Below are 18,053 nucleotides of genomic sequence, written 5' to 3'. Positions count from 1 at the left end.
TATATATTTTCTCTTTGGCTATGTATTAGCTATATACATGCTTATTAGCTGGTCAACAAACCAAAGAGACAACCAAAGAATAAATACGGCTGACACAGTAACAAATAGTTCCAGATGACAACACAAAAGTACATCTTAGATACACCTACAACACATTTTCTAGCAAACACCATAACATTTAAAGTCATACTGCTTGCTACGTGGCACATTCCAGCATTTAAATTTCATATTGCCAACATCCCTGCCAATGGCAGACTTATCCTCTCTACTCTGAAATGTAACATTGATGACCTCTGAGACATGTATAGCGCCCAGTTTATAATTATTCAGGACAATAAACCATGTCCACATAAGAAGTCATGAACAAGCCAACCCAGAGCGGATAGGGTCATACCAATAACTGGCACATTCCACTCGGAATAACATAACACATATTTCTAAATGCATATCATTCTCCTATTATGAGTGCTAAAGAGGGGTCAATCTGCATTTTTTTGGGTAAAAATTATCACCTGCAACAATTACACGTTTTACTTGGAAAAGGAAAATATATGTGCAAGCAAAATACCTTAAGATGAGTGCAGAAAATGGCATGCAATAATGGACCTGGTTATTGTGGGACTCACTTGTTACCGTCAATCTCATACTGAGGGCCAACGACTTGTTGAGTATAGGCAGGAGGGAGATCAATTGTATGGAATCATCTGTTACATGTCCGAGCCCCACATCGCATTACATGTCTCCAGCAGGAACATCCTCAATAATTGTACATGTGCCCGCAAAAAGAGATGTGTATTGTCATAAAACCTTTCAGACTCGACCTACCTTTCAGTTTCTGGGGCACAAACGACTTTTTTTAACAGCACTACTTCATAAGCGCATACTCTTTAGATTCTGAAAGAAGTGAAAGAATAGGAATTATGTTGTCAATGCTGCGAACTTCAGCATTAGACCTTAATAAAGTAACAAGAGGATTCCCAATGGGAACTCGTTCTCCATCATTCTGCTGGTGGCAGATGAAGCCAAAAAGATATGTGTCGGGCACACTTGTGAAGAAACTGCTGCTCAGAAATTAAAACATTCGATCGTATTACTGTGGGCGACATGAAATGCCAACACAACTAAAACAAGCAGTTGCGGGCGCCCCTCTCCTTTTAACCTACTTACCCCCCACATCCTGCTGGTGTTTATATGTGTTGGTCAGGTCGGTTAAAAATAATACGAAATCCAGTGACGAATAGCTGCCTAGGTTTTCGATTGCTATGTGGAACATTTTCATAATTTCAGTGTAATCATGAGTCACATTTCAATGACTTCGAGTGTCACTTACTCTCGAGCAAAATCAAGCAATGACGATGAGGGAAACAGAAATACCAGAAATGTCACCCATTTGAAGAACAAGAAACTCTTGAAACTGGTGCAAAGCAACTGATCTTTGCAGCATGCATTTAGCTCAGTGCTGCTCTTTGGGATATGATCATTTTTTACCGACCTCTTCATTATTGTGGTCCCAGAATGGCTGCTGTTCCCAGAGCTGCAGAAAGGCTCTCTTTGGCTGCTGACGAAGAGGTAGTGTGGGCAGGCGAAGTTTGTTTTATCGATCAAGACAGTTTGTAAGCAGTATAATGTGCATGGGGCTTCTCGGTTCCCTGGGTGTGAACAACATGACTGAAGGGTGGCCAGTAGCTTCACTGACAGTCATTAAGTTGTTAGGGGGGGGAGGTGGGGACAGGAGCATGAGAGCCATATGGCCTGGCATTGCCGAGTCCCCTCCTATCATGTTGACTTCAACCTCCCTTCCAAAAATATGGGGTATTTCAGTCTCCCTCTTTCCCCCGAGGCAACAGCGAATAAATGAACATCCAACACAGAATCTTGGAATAGGGGTCATAATAACCCCAGTCGTATTTTATTACATTAAAATTCATAATTTTTTTAAACAGTTATAATACGCAGAAAAATCCACACATATTCAGTACTTGGTAAATGTTCATATATAGCGTATTTACACATCTTTATGGCTAACCTTAACACGTCTCTAATACATAGCCATACCTAACTTAAAACTGGAATATGTACAATTTTTTTTTTTTGCGTATCCCGGATGAGCCTATGTGCAAGGTCATGACTGGTCCCAATTACTTGTTAGTTCCCCCTTCTTACTGGAGTGACCTTGCGCAGGAGGCCCGGTTGCCCATGAGATTCCTTCCCTCGGGCACCCCATATGCCCTCGAATACTACCTCCCAGGGACTGCAGTGATGGCAAACTTGGCGCCCCTGCGCCTGTGCAGGGATTGGCCCAAGGGGCTGCCGGAACTCCCTACCCCGCACATTTCAGCCTACCGGCTGTTAACACCCCCTGGAGTGTGAAGAGAGACCAGTATCCCCTCCCAGGCGTCCCCATTAATAAAGTGATGCCTACTAAGAGATGAAAAAACTTGACCGACCAATCATGACCTTACTGCTGACCAAGGATACTACAACATAAAAAATATGACAAGCAGAAAAATGTCGCACTGTAATAGACACATATAAAATGACAATACATGATAACACATTGCTTACCTAAAAAGAAAAAAAACAACAGAATTCGAATCCTGGAAGAGAAAACTGTTATCCCAAGCCTACAAATGACATTCCTACAAATTACTGCCTTAGTGGATGGTGGGTGCAGAAAAGCAAACAAAGGGTTAAGTGGAAAACCTCTGTCATATGGACGGAGGCTTGTAGATGTCCCGCAAAAGCCGAGAGGTGAGGAAGAGAACGTGCCGCTGCTTAGTGCTCCTTTTAAAGGAGCACCGACCAAGAATTCCGGATCTAACAAGTCCCGGCCGGATCGGGACCTGTTCTGCCTACGTTCCCCCAGAAGTTCTTGTTCTAGTTCCAGGGCATTCATCTGGGGACCAATCATCGCTCACGAGGGGTGGGAGCGTATGCGTCATCGGCTGCTAATCCCGCCTCCCACAGGAGAAACATCCCGGGGACCGGCACAACGCCATATTTGCGGAGTGCCCGAGTTCCCGGTGACGCCTCTGGATATGGCCAGGTTTTGCCGAGTCCCCTACCATCATGTTGATCCCAACCTCCCTTCCAAAAACCCGGGGTATTTCAGTCTTCCTCTTTCCCCCGAGGCAACAACGAATAAATAAACATCCAACACAGAATCTTGGATTAAGGGTCGTAATAACCCCAGTCGTATTTTATAACATTAAAATTCATAATTTTTTTAAACAGTTATAATAAGCAGAAAAATCCACACATATTCAGTACTTGGTACATTTTCATATATAACATATTTACACATCTTTATGGCTAACCTTAACACGTCTCTAATACATAGCCATACCTAACTTAAAACTGGAATATGTAAAATTTTATTTTTCTGCGTATCCCGGATGAGCCTATGTGCAAGGTCATGACTGGTCCCAATTACTTGTTAGGTTCCCCTTCTTACTGGAGTGACCTTGCACAGGAGGCCCAGTAGCCCATGAGATTCCTTCCCTCGGGCACCCCATACGCCCTCGAATACTACCTCCCGGGGACTGCAGTGATGGCAAACTTGGCGCCCTTGCGCCTGTGCAGGGATTGGCCCAAGGGGCTGCTGGAAGCGGAGCTCCCTACCCCGCACCCTTCAGCCTACCGGCCGTAAACACCCCCTGGAGTGTTATGAGAGACCAGTATCCCCCCAGGCATCCCCATTAATAAAGGGATGCCTACTAAGAGATGAAAAAACTTTACCCACCAATCATGACCTTACCGCTGACCAAGGATACATCAACATAAAAAATATGACAAGCAGAAAAATTTCGCCCTGTAATAGAAACATATAAAATGACAATACATGATAACACATTGCATACCTAAAAAGAAAAAAAACAACAGAATTCGAATCCTGAAAGAGAAAACCTCTGTCATATGGACGGAGGCTTGTAGATGTCCCGCAAAAGCCGAGCGGTGAGGAAGAGAACTGGCCAGCGACCAAGAATTCCGGATCTAACAAGTCCCGGCCAGATCGGGAACTGTTCTGCCTACTTTCCCCCAGAAGTACTTGTTCTACTTCCAGGGCATTCATCTGGGGACCAATCATCGCCCAGGAGGGGTGGGAGCGTATGCGTCATCGGCCGCTAATCCTGCCACCCACAGGAGAAACGTTCCGGGGACAGGCACAACAACATATTTGCGGAGTGCCCGAGTTCCCGGTGGTGCCTCTGGATATGGCCAGGATTTGCCAAATTTTCGCATGCAATGTATTTACAAATCTTAATGGCTAACCTTAACACGTCTCTAATACATAGCCGTACCTAATTTAAAACTGGAATGTGTTCAATTTTGTTTTTCTGCGTATCCCGGATGAGCCTACGTGCAAGGCCATGACTGGTCCCAATTACTTGTTAAGTCCCCCTTCTTACTGGAGTGACCTTGCGCAGGAGGCCCGGTTGCCAATGGGATTCCTTCCCTCGGGCACCCCCTATGCTCCCGAATACTACCTCCAAGGGATTGCTGTTATAGCAAACTTGGCGCCCATGCGCCTGTGCGGGGTAGTGGCTCAAGGGCCTGCCGGAAGCGGAACTCTATACCCCGCAACCTTCAGCCTACTGGCCGTAAACGCCGCCTGGAGTGTGGTGAGAGACCAGTGTCCGCCCTCTGGCGTCCCCCTTAATGAAGGGATGCCTACTAAGAGATGAAAAAACTTGACTAATCTATCATGACCATACCGCCACAGGCCAGTATAGTTGACCTTCATTTTGAAAGTAATGAATGTTCTGCAAGTAAGGCACTGATTGCAGATTTTTCTGTGTTAAATCTACCTCTCTGTAATAAAGGTCCTACACACATAGCTGGTCATTTATTGGACCCTATTTTCTCTAATTTGTCCACTATCAATTGTCTTCCTGCACTGCCTTTATGTTGGTTCGATCACTTTGCGGTTAAGTTTCAATACATAACCCCACCAAAATTGGCCCCATTGTCACCTGGTATATCGGTCCGGTCCAGGAACTGGGGAAACTGGACATAGAAAAATGTAACCAATTATTGTCAAGCAATGTCCCTTGTCTTAATTCTATATCACTTTCTTCTTCTTGTTTGGACAGTATTTATAATTGGATTGCCACTGCATCTAATGCATGCCTCCCACCTTCTGTGAAAAAATGTAATATTTACCGTCCTCCTGCCCCCTGGTTTACAGAGCAGTTGAAATCTGAAAAAAAATAGGGTAAAGCCATGGAAAGAAATTGGAGAAGGAATTATTCCTCCGAATCCAAAAGTATTTATAAAGCTACGCTGAAAAAATATCATGCTTTATGTAAAAGCCGATTATGTCTCTTCCACTATTTTGGGGGCAAAGAATTGTCCTCGTACTCTATTTTCTATGTTTAAGAAGTTAGCTGGCTCAGGTACTCAACCTAGCCCGCCTGTTCTTGATGAACTGCAATGTAACACTCTCGCTAACTTCTTCATAAATAAAGTAGAACAAATTTACCTGACATTAGGGGGAACCAGTGTGGCGTTCCCGGCTCTGCCTAGTCATGCTTCTGTACCCACTGTGGAAGCTGAACCTCTGCTTAAATTTGAGAAGTGGTTACCGCTGGATATTGGTTCTTTTATAAAAATCCTGGCGAGTATCAAATCAGGCTCTCCCTGCGACCCTCTCCCGGCTTCGATGCTCCTGCAAATGGAACAGCCCGCTTTGAGAGTTGTTATGGAGCTAGTTAATGCCTCTTAGCGAGGCAGTGAGGCCATCTGTCTGGAAACATGTGATGGTTATGCCTTTGCAGAAAAAGTTAAATGCGGATCCTGCTAAGCCGACTAATTGTAGGCCTATTTGCCTACTCCCGGTGTTTTCCAAAGTCTTGGAAAAACACGTGAACACACAACTGTCTACGCTTGTGGAATCCTCTAATTTTTTGCACTCCTCCCAGTCGGGCTTTAGAGCAGGGTTCTCAACTGAGACTACCCTGTTGGGCGTCATGTAAATGTTACACCAGCGTTTGGATGCAGGCGATACAGTGGCCCTCATATTATTAGATCTAAGCGCCGCATTTGATACGATTTCTCATACCGTATTAATTAAGTCTCCAGACATGCTCTGGGCATTTCTGGATCGGCATTTGGCTGGCTGTCCTCTTTTTTTATCTGAGTGAACATTCCAGGTCTTCTCCTCCAGGGCCGCCTCAAAGTCCTATTCTTCCCCTTATGGGGTGCCACAGGGCTCAATTTTAAGCCTGTTTCTTTTCAACATCTATGTGCAACCTTTGGCAGTGATCGCTGAAGAAGCAGGGCTGGCGCTTTTCTCGTACGCGGATGACACTCAGATCATCTTTTCCTTATCGGCTGACAAGAGATCGGGTCCTTCTACCCTGCAATCGGGCTTGCGTAATATTGCAACGTGGAAGCAATTTTATCTGCCCAAGCTGAATGGGGAAAGACGGAGGTTCTCATTTTTGGTAAAAATACAGACCATTGGGGCCCTCAACATTGGCCCGTTGAAATGGGGCATTTACCTATGCCCTCCTCTCAGGTCCGCAATCTTGGCTTCATTATCGACAATAAATTGTCAATGAAACCACAGGCAGTACAAACTGCAGCCACCTGTTTTACCATCCTCAAATGGTTAAAGAAAATCATTTGGATGCTCCCTGTTGCTACCCAAAGGACGGTAGTCCAGGCACTTGTAACATCTCGCCTGGACTATGGAAACGTCCTTTTTAGAGTGCAAACAGGGACGTGCTGCGCAAGCTTCAGGTGGTGCCGAATTCTGCAGCCAGATTGCTGTACAGACTTCCTAGAATGTCCAGCATGTCTAATGCCCTGAAAGAATTGCATTGGCTCAGGGTGGAAAATCGCACAAAATTCAAAGCCCTGTGCTATATGTTTAGAATCAAGAAAGGCTCTGCACCCAAATACTTGCAAGAGCTGGTACGTCCCTATCATCACGCCCGTCTGTTACGTTTCTCCACGGAAGAGAAATTCGAAATTCCCAGGATTAAATTGGTGAGAATGGGAGGTCGTGTCTTCTCCTATCTTGGCCCAACCCTGTGGAACTCTTTACCTGATGTGAGGCGGAAAGAGTATTTGTACCCCAAGTGTCTTTCAGGGCCTGCGCTGGAAAACCCTTGTCGGGTAGCTGTGCGCATTAGAAAAATAAATGAACAGAACATAACATCTGGCCAACCATTTCTGCCTGCTGATATAAGGTCATGCCTTGTCCCTTGCCCTTAACATCCAGGCTAGCACATTTTCCATGAAATACTCATTGCCCAGCTTTTAGAGGTGGACCCCATCCTGGAGAAAGAAACGCTTCCCACCCCTGATGCACCCATGCGCATTCGTCTGTAGTCTGGGAGACCGAAAGAGCCTATCAATTCTGTTATTAATTCTCTTCACAGATTGATTCAATGCCCAGGCTGACTCCCCCTCCCCGCCATGGGAACCTGGGGATCATGTGAGACAAAACCAACACTGATTGAGGGCAGTGCTTGGCCAACCAACCCATTTCCGTTATCAGTGCTTCCATTACACCTTTCCTACCCAGGTGCACCAGGTCATTACCTCCCAAATGCATTATTACCATGGCGGGTGCCACCTGAGCCCTAACTAACAAAGCACAAAAAACATGAAATTGGGACAATCCCAGATCTTCTTGTCCATGCAGTGCCACCTTGAAACCTGCCTGGTGGGCCCTGTCCGTGAAATTTCCTGTGAAAAAATGTTGTTTCAACCTGCTGACATATGACTGGCCTATGATTCAAACGTCCTTCTGGCCTGGCCCCCAGGTGGATATCTGGAATGGGCGATGCTTGGATGACCAGTGGATGCCGGCTAATTCCCCTCCTGCAGCACAGGACGTGAAAACTGCGAGAGATTGAAACAAAACCAAACATTAGCCTCCAATACTTAGAGCAAGTGTAAACACACATAACGTTTGTAAAAGTCAGAAGACCAATGCCCTATTCTCTGAACTTCATGTCTGTGCAGTCCCCGAGCCGTGGCTTCAGTGGCTGCCCGATCCTGAAACAATGTGTACCAAATGTAGATGCATCTAGACCTGCCGCCTGCAAGGCCAATGTCAATACTCTGCCAAATAGGAATTTTGGGATGGTGGTCTCATCCTGGTGTAGAGTAATGGCCCTCCTGTGCCTCATGGCCTGTCGGCCAGATAAACCTCTAGGTTGCCCACTGGACATCATGCGTTTTCATTGGCCCTGTGCAACATGTTCCCCATTTCCGTTCTGATCCATCTTAGACCTGGGAATTGATAAGGGTACAGATCACGCCAGCAGATGAACATGGGCAAATTGCATCCCCCCTGCCAATCATGCTTGTTGCATGCCACCAATTCCCCTACCCTGAAAGCACCATAGCAGGCGAGGGAAAAAGCAGACCTAAACAGCTGGACCTCCCCCCAGTGGAACTACATACTTTCCCTACTGCCTCCATGAGTGCTGACAGGAAATGTATGCTAATCCGGTGCCTGACATCTGTCTGGGAACCTTGCAGGTGTTGCCACCCCCTCAGTGCCCTCTGTACCAGAAAAGAGCTTGTGGGGTCCCAATGTCCTTGAATCTTTGCAAAAAAAGGCTATTGTCTCCATGTGGTGTCTTGAGCATGCCACAGAACGCCCCTCATCCCTTAACTCCTTCATGAATTATATGACTAACGTTGGTTCTTGCCATGCCCCTTCCCAGCCCTCCCCTTGAAAATTGCAGTAGATGGTAAAGGCCCCCTCATAGGCCCGCCTAGTCCTGGGTGCTAGGCTAGCTGCCAGGAGGTCCGATAGGTTGGGACACCAAGTTGCCACAGCTGCTCTGGAAAAGGTGTGGGACTGTCCGCTGCTTCTGGGGGATAGGCCCTGAAAACCTGCATCTTGAAACAAGACAATGCGCCAGCAACATGATTTAGTATTCCCGGGACATGCTTGGCCCTAAATATCACATTTAATCTCATGCATTGCAGCACTATCTCTTTCAACAAGCGAAGCATCATCTTGCAATTAGCAGATTGCTGGTTAATGCATTTACCCACTGCCATGTTATCGGACCAGAAAACCACTGATTGATCACGAAAGTGGAGTGGCCAAATAGTTAAGGCCACCAAAATGGGGAATAGTTCCAGAAATGAAATGTTACTTGTTACACCGGTGTCAACCCACCAACTGGGCCAACGTTGCACTGCCCATTGTGGACCTAGAATGGCACCAAAACCCTCCCTCCCGGCAGCGTCTGTCATGAGACCAAGGTCTGGGCTGGACCTAGCAGGGCCACACAACTGTGCCATTGAAATCACGCAGCAATGCCATCCAAATGCGCATATCCTGCCTAACCTCGCTGGACAACCGAGTGTGGCGATTCTTTGCTTTCAACCCCGCCCCCTGCAGGAGAAACATCTCAGGACCGGCACAACCACCATATTTGGGGCATGCCCGAGTTCCCGGTGGCGCCTCTGGATGCGCACAGGCCTGAACGAAAACAAAATAACCTAGAATCATTCACCAGGGGCTGCAAGGCTTCCACATAGCTGCCAAGGTTTCCAATTGCTATGTGTGACATTTTCATAATTTCAGCACAATTATGAGTGACATTCAATGATGGTCCAGTGCTCTGAGCCTGTTTCACCAAAAGCAGGGTGACAGGCTGGGAATCAGCTACCTCGCTAGCACTCAAGTGTTGTGGGCAATGGCTGAGGAACCAAGCAGACACACAAACCTGGCAGTACCTGGACTGAGGGCACATGCGGCTGATCACCTTTGAGGGATGGGTGTCTGTAACTGTAGGGTCAACCCTCTGGCAGAGAGGCTGCACTGCGACGTGTCCCCAGGACACTGCAAATCTGTTTGTATTACCGGAAGTTCTCCAAAGAGAGCGCACCACATACCTACTTTTATCTCTGAGCACTTAAGCACTTTTAAGAGGTATTCCAGAGGTGATTCATGAATAATACTCAAAGTAAACAATTACATAAATGGCACGTTTCAAATGAATAAATAATATTTTGTTTCCAGTTCTGTTTAGTATCAGCTCTAGGCCTTTACAGACTTTTTTAACAGCAACCGCTGACCAGTATTGTCTCTCTTCGAAAGGTATCAATTCTAAGGTGACTCTCCTGAGAGCTAGATTTCAACAGTGCCTGAGAGTGCGTCTCAAAGCTGACAGCCTAGCCGGCTAACTTTGTTTACAATCTGGAGCTGTGTGTCTTGGTGCTTCAGCCGGGGAGGAGGGTAAATGGCTACAGCTGCAATGTAAATGTATCAGAGCCATAGTGACATCATGGCAACAAGCCCCCCCACCCCGGTAGCATGCTTCCCCCAAATAACACACGTCACACAAAGTTAACTTGGAAAAGCTGCTGCAGGTTTTATTATATACAACATATGTAATACTTTTGGGTTATCTTACGGGCGATCCAAGGGCAGGCAGCATTCTCGCCACCCGCCTGCCTGAAGAGCCGGGCCGCACCGTGGTGAACCACCTCCATGCTGCCCCTTCCGGTGCTCCTTGCGGAATCACCTGACCATAGGGGGGAGCGTAGCTAGGCAAACCTCCGGTTGCTCAGGCCCGCAACCGCCCGAAGGACTAATGGGGCGCCGACATCGGTTCCAGGAACCTCCCATGAGGTCCCCGGGTGTTAGGCTCTGGCACCCCTATGTGCCACGCTGAGGTAAATTCCGTCCCCTCTGCTTCCAGATCGCCCTGTAACTCCGCCTGCAACGATTAAGAAAACATTTATTTGTTCAAACCATAACCCCCCAAAGCTCACACGCCGGGTAAGCGGTAGGGAGGGAGATGGCGTGAAATCCTGACACTGACTGCGGCGCGTCCTGGGCAGCAAAGAGGCAGGGACACTGGCCGCAGCGCGTCCTGGGCAGCAAAGAGGCAGGGAAGATGGCGATGGGGACTTAAGTACCCCATAACCCTGCCCCCCGGCAGCCCCAGACGCGATGTCACAGCAAGCTGGCCAGTCAGGCTGCTAACCCCACCCTCCCACAGGGACAGGGAGGAGTGGAAGGAGATGGGGCAAGAGGGGAGCCCAATGCCACTAAGGGTGCCGCCCTCCTTATGTCCCCCTGCGGTGGCCTCGGGCAACAACATAATCTGTTCTCTTCTGGAGTTCCTCACCTTGGTTGAAGACATACACTGGAGGTAGTAACAAAGTACCGTAATAGAAAGGAAATTGCCGCAGACTGTAAGACGCCTCACTGGACATGCCACTTTACACTGCTTTTGAGAGCAAGTACAAGTTTCTGTCAACATTTCCCACCAGAGAACCTGGAAAAAAAAGCAAAAACAAGCCGTAGCCACAAAATGGTTATGACACTGTTGTAATGTCGGTAAAAAACAATAACTCCGCGCACCAGGCTTGCGCTCTTTTGTTGAATGGAACGTGGCTCCTCCTACCATCTCGGCTAGTGCCAAGCAGTGCAAGCAGGGTGTCAGGAGCTCCAACATGACTGAGCGGACACGAGTATATCCGGGTACAGGTAGCTCCGAAACTAGCTCCCACTTACTTGGGCCAGGCGTGCCCTTGCAACACGGCTCGGATAAACAACAAGAGTGGCCGCTTTTCTGGTGAAGAAGGTGGTCCCACCGTTACTAAATGTCATGAAACCCACATCTCATCAAAGTAAATGTGACAACGATACCATGATTGCGCAACCATACTTGCTTCTCTGTCAAAGCAGCAGAACTTGCTTCACTGACACAAGAGCGAGATTAATCAGGGACGGGGTGGGGGAGGGCGGGATTTGCATAGCTGCGCTACACAAAGTTCCACAAAATGGCAAAAAATCTCTGCGAGCATGCAGTATTCCACGTGCTCGCAGAGATTTTTTTTGTCTTCTGCCTAGTGCCCTTGACACTTTGCCACCGCGCTGAAAGGGGCCGTGGTCCCTTGAGTGAGCTGTCCATCATAGTGGGTAAAGGGCGGGAAGACTTGCATACCGCTAGTGTGTGTGGGGTGAGGCCTAACGAGCAGGGCTTCTATGTGAGTTCACATGCCTCTTGTTAATAAAAGGCCAGAGTCCGACCAGAGCAGCTGATGAGGAGAAAGAACCTCCTGGTCACAGGAACTACACTGGGATTGCGCTTGAGAAAGTCATGGATCCAAAGACCTCCATCACGCATCACAGCTAATGTTTGACAGTAGATATGGGGAGAAAGCACACATGCCTAGCCTCAACCGAGCTCACAAATATTTTAGGCTGATTAATGTGTTACCGAATTTTAGCTGCAACTCAGGCACCTGCTTTATTTATATCTGCAAGTGCTTCCTGTTGAAGTTGAATTTTTGGGACAGGAGCATCGTGCCTGAATGAATCCTGCCCTGCATCTTTATCCAAGAAGGTGCCAATGTGTTGCAAAATACCTCTACTCAATGGGAGTACCTTCTACTGGCTAATCATCAGTAAGTGCTACCTCCTTGGGTAAATGTATAGTGCTTTTCCTACACTAGAGCTGCGGGCCAGAAGAGTTGTCTCCAGTGACCATGTGTGTCTGTAAGTTTGCCACCGTGCCGAAAGGCGCCGGGGTCCCTTGATTGAGCTGTCCATCATAGTGGGTCAAGGGTGGGAAGACTTGCATACCGCTAGTGTGTGTGGGGCGGGGCAAACGGGCAGTGCTTCTATGCGAGTTCACATGCCTCTTGTTAATAAAAGGTCAGAGACAGATCAGAGCAGCGGATGAGGAAAAAGCGCCTCCTGGTCACAGGAACTACACGGGGATTGTGCTCGAGAAAGTCATGAATGCAAAGACCTCCATCAGGCATCACAGCTAATGTTTGACGGTAGATATGGGGAGAAAGCACACCTGCCCAGCCTCGACCGGGCTCACACATTTTTTGGGATGATTAATACGTTACTGAATTTGAGCTGCAGCTCGGGAACCTGCTTTATTTATATCTGTGAGTGCTTCCTGTTGAAGTTTAATTTTTGGGACAGGAGCATCGCGCCTGAATGAATCCTGCCCTGCATATTTGCTCAAAAGTTCCGTTCCGCCATGGATCGCGTAATTGCCGAAATTATGCAAATTCCGCGGGCGGAACGGAATTTGCCGCCCATGATAACACCAGGCGCCCATGTTAAAGTGAAAGCGGGTGTCCTTGTTGGTATTGAAAGAGGGCAGCACATGGGTGCCTGCTTTCAATAAACTCAATAAAGAAAAGAATGCTAAATAACAGGTATCCTGTAACAACCGAAGTAAAGGGGCCAGTCGCCATGGGAGTTTACAAAGGGCGACAAAGCGGTAACAAGGAGGGACTAACAAGCCTCAAAATGAATCGAAAGCCAGCATTTACCAAGGACAATGACACCAGCCAATCAAAAATATGGGAAGAGAGTGGGCGGGGCTTCCACAGCATACCTTAATACAGCATGCCTCGCAGAGCGAGCTGTGCATGCTTGTTGCCGCTAGGCTCGACCTAAAAATTATATGCAATGGATTTTTCTTTATAATTTGAAACTTTATTTGAAATCACATAGCCGCCATTTGTAGGTGCCAGCCTGTTTTGGAGTGTTTTCTTCTTTTTTGTGGCACATATTTGAAATTAAAATTAAAAAAAAGAAAATAATATTTGCATCAGCTGCAAAGGCCAGATCTATTGCCTTTAACCAATGTTTGTTTAAAACAATATCGTTTTAGCACTAATATATGTAGCAATGTATGACGCTATGCTATTCGTGTTTATGACGAGATTTTCATATACGTTTCTAGTAAAAATTGGATTCCAGCTGTACCGCTCAGGGCTATTTCCTGCCTGTGAAATCTAGGCAAGACGCAAATGCTTCTTTTCTTTGAAACTGAGTCCACATCTGAAATCTTTTGCTCCAAATGTAACACATCCCCCCTCTTTTGTATCTTTAAGGAGAATCCACATAACAAAGGCAACCCTTAACTACCTGAATGGAGACTACGAAGTGGAGCCTGGATTTGGCGGAGAACGCAACTCTTACTTGAAAGAACACAACATTGAAACCTTCCTGATTGTGCAGTGCAGCCAGAAACGGGTAAGTGGAAAACACACAAAATTACCTGGCCAAATACATTCAAACTTTTGGTTTTATTATGAGTATCTAATATGTATCTGGACCCACGGGAATTTAGGAAATCTGCAGCAGCGACGTTTTCCACATAATTATGAATTTACCACATTTGTCACATAATCCATTACTGCTGCACAACTTGCACATGTCAAACACAAAAGTTAGCCATTCCTGCTGCACAATTTAGTCCTCCATTGCCACTTAATTTCAGTGGCACAGTGCATACCGTACTGAAAAAAAGAAAAGAAAACGGTGCAAAATATACACTGCCACTTCTGGTGCTCCTGAGTATTCTATGCTGTTCTATTCTGTTGTATACTATTACCAGTGCTTAATTGCGGTGGTTTCTGGTGCTTGGCAGCAGCTCTTAATTGTCAACACCAGCGCTTGTGACAGTTTGCCGCAAGGGGGCACTGTCTGAGATGACCACAATAACAGTAAATTATTAATTTGATATACATTAAAATGACTATTACCTCCCTCCCTTATAGCTTTGGGATCATGGAATAGTATGAATTGTCACATTTACCAGAGTGTGATGGTTAGTAGTTGTGCCGTTACTATCATTGGCAGCATGGTGGGAGCAATGTGTGGTGCAAGTTGCAGTGGCCTTCTGACGAGAGCAATGGCACCTATTTTTTTTTTATTTTACAAATTAAGCACTGACTGTTTTACCCAGTCACCTCTGCCCCCACACTGGTTATCAGTGTATGTAATTGGGTGTCTAGTCTGTTTTCTGTACAAAACCACCATGCTCCTACCTACAAAATTGCTACAGGTTTACTACCCAAAGTGCCTATGACCTTATTAAAGGTGGCTCTGAAGCTGTGGATAGCATTTATATATTTTAAAACATTTCTAAATTACATTTTTGCACATTGAAAGACAAAAGTATGAAAATGATGGCCAATGTTAATCATTGAAGTGTGCTTTACTGTGGCAATAGACTGCAATTTGACCTTTGCACCGTAGTAATAATTTTGTTACTATGTATTTATGAGTACAGTTGCAGTAAATAATGTGTTATAAGACTACATTTATTTTCATTTTATGGGATATAGTACATGTGTGGCAGTTCTCATTGCACAAAATGCTGTGATATAAAAGTCTATACTTCAGAGAGATTTTTTGCACCAATGAAATATCCATTTTCTTTAAAATTACATCGTTGCTGTGAATTGTAGATTTCAGCCAATGGGCGTCCCGGTCTCAGCCTGAATACCTTGCTTACAGTTAATTCATCATTTCCATTGTTTTTGGAACATCCTATTTATGAAATGTAAACAAAACAGGAACATATTTATTCCAGTCTGTGGCTTTGTTAGCTGCAACCTGCAGAGAACAGCTATAACTGTCCACCCTTCTCCAGGCACAATTTATTTTTAAGAAAGCAATGCATCTTTTTTTCTAAAAGTATAAGTCTTATCTGCTTAATTGTCTTCTCCTTTTTTTTTTAACAGAAACCAAACATTACAGTCCAGTATTTCAATAAACATTCTGTCTTTGAAAATCATACATATATACCTGGTACCCAAGCTTCAGCTGCGGATCCGTCTTCCGTTCCACTACTGTGGCTCACATAACTTTGCACTAGTTGCACCTCAGTCTTTTGGGATGTCTCTGCTTTAGTATGCCGATGATATCCAATTTATTGTCTCTTTGTCAGCGAAATCGACAGAGAGCGCGCTCAACTTTCAGAACTGTAGGACTGCCGTTGCAGAGTGGAGTGCTTGAAGTTGATTGCTAATAAAACAGAGATTCTTCTTCTGGGGAAGCACACTTGAGTTTGGGGGGATCATTAGTGGCTGAAGGTGTTAGGGTCTCCTTCCTAGCCAAAATAAGAGAATCTGGGTGTCTAGCTTGATAAAACACACTAATTTGAGCCACAGGGGCAGCACTTGGTTACTGTTCACGGTGTGAAACGCTGTCGTGCGGTGGGCCAGTCCTTTCGCTGTTTGGCAGCCAAGCTATGGAACTCCCTGCCTGTTCAGATCCGTAGAATGGAGTGTCTGCTGGACTTCAGGAAAGCTATCAAAACCTTCCTTATTCCTTCAATTTAATCTTCTTGATCCCTTTTTCTATTATTCTGTATTTTCAGTTCTGGTGTTTAGGCCCGTTTTCTGATGCTGGTAGTGCCGGGACGCCCCTTTGCTGGAGCATTTGTACGCTATATAAGCCAGAATAACATAACATAACATAACTAGTGAGCACGTGTTTTGCTACCGGCAGAAGCCTGAAATTAATTGATTATTGGCTTTTCCCATTTCCGTATCCGGGAAACGATTGTACAGTCTTTAATCATCCTACAAATGAACTATTGAAACATTCTTTACCTGGGTGCCAAAAAATCTGTAACAGGCTGTAAGTTGCCTGAACGTGGCTGTTAGACTTCTTTTCCATCTGCCGATATTCTGCTTTGTCTCTACGCTTCTCTGAAACATTCACTGGCTTCTGATTGAGAAACGTACTCAATTCAAAGCTTTGTGCATAGCTCATCGGATTATGAACAAGCAGTGAGCACCTAGTCTGACTTCCTTGGTTCAGCCGTATATAACTACAAGGGCCCTCAGCTCCTCTGACTTGAATTTGGCTCTTGTTACATGATCCAAAAGAGTAAGATTGGGAAGCTGCTCCTTTAGAGCGATGGTCCTGGTCTTAAGGACGGTTCTATGTCTCCACAAAGCATGCCATTACATGGCATGCCTTTACAATGCGGTTGCAATAACGCGTTACAATTACAACGTCAACTTTAACCACGCATATAGCTTTTCAACGCATGCCTTGACAATTAATTTTGTCATAAGAGCATGTTTTGTACAACCATATGGTGTTTAAAGTTGTGAATGAAAATATAAGTATTTTACAGGTAAATGTAAACGCAGTTTATGCCTAAATTATAGCTTTATATTTCCCTCTAAAATACTTATCATTTTTAGTAATGGCATGCATGGTAATGCATAAAAATACATGTAAAACAAAACTAACTCACTTTTATATATTTTTTATATATTCCACACACAATGATGTCTGTTGAAATATATATAAAACCATATATATAAATCCAACAACCCCTCAATCACTACCCATTCTAAATGTATACTTAGCACCCAAAAACCACTACCCACCCACCCAAAAAATTATACTTTCCACCCAAAAAGCCCTACCAACCCTGAACCCTAAAATTTCTCATGCCACCCCAAAACCCCTACCCACCTAAACCCTAAATTTCCAATGCCATTCCAAAACCCATAGCCACCCTAAACCCCAAAATTGCCCTTGCCACCCCAAATCTCAAACCTACCCTAAACCCCAAAATTACCCTTGACCCCCAAAACCTATACCCACCATGAACCCTAAAATTACCCTTGCCATCCAAAAACCCATACCCACCCTAAACCCTAAAGTTACCCATGCCTCCCAAAAACCCATACCCACCCTAAACCCTAAAATTACCCTTGCCACCCCAAAACCAATACCCACCCTAAACCCTAAAATTAACCTTGCCACTCCAAAACCACTACCGACTCTAAAAGTACCCTTGCCACCTCAAAACCCCTACCCACCCTAAACCCTAAAATTACCCTTGCCACCCAAAACCCCTACCCACCCTAAACCTTAACATTACCCTTGCCATCCCAAAACCCCTACCCACTCTAAACCCTATAATTACCCTTGCCACCCTAAAATCCCTACCCACCCTAAACCCTAAAATTACCCTTGCACCCAAAACCCATACCCACCCTAAACCCTAAAATTACCCTTGCCACCCCAAAACCCCTACCCTCCCTAAACCCTAAAATTACCCATGCCAGCCCAAAATCCATACCATCCCAAAACCCTAACATTACCTATACTTACCTAATACTTAGATTTAAAATGCATTTTCGTTTACCATTCATGCGTTTACAACGAAAATCGTTGTAAAAGTGACTAACAGGGAAAACATTCAAACAATATGACTTGCAATCCATGTATCTATTTGGAGAATCAAGGGACATGGTCTGCTATATCAAATAAATTG

General features: G+C 45.5%; 1 protein-coding gene across 1 annotated transcript in view; it reads left to right on the top strand.

Moving 5' to 3' along the window:
- ADCY5 (adenylate cyclase 5) overlaps positions 1-18,053 on the top strand; it is a 951,006-nt gene that overhangs the window by 539,332 nt on the left and 393,621 nt on the right. Inside the window, exon 5 of the mRNA XM_078682034.1 lies at positions 13,855-13,996. Coding sequence (XP_078538160.1) covers positions 13,855-13,996 — 142 coding nt within the window. The remainder of the gene's footprint in view (positions 1-13,854; positions 13,997-18,053) is intronic.

Source organism: Lissotriton helveticus, chromosome 3_1, assembly GCF_964261635.1.
Source record: "Lissotriton helveticus chromosome 3_1, aLisHel1.1, whole genome shotgun sequence".
In the NCBI taxonomy this organism is placed as follows: domain Eukaryota; kingdom Metazoa; phylum Chordata; class Amphibia; order Caudata; family Salamandridae; genus Lissotriton; species Lissotriton helveticus.
This window is presented reverse-complemented; position numbering and strand designations above follow the sequence as displayed.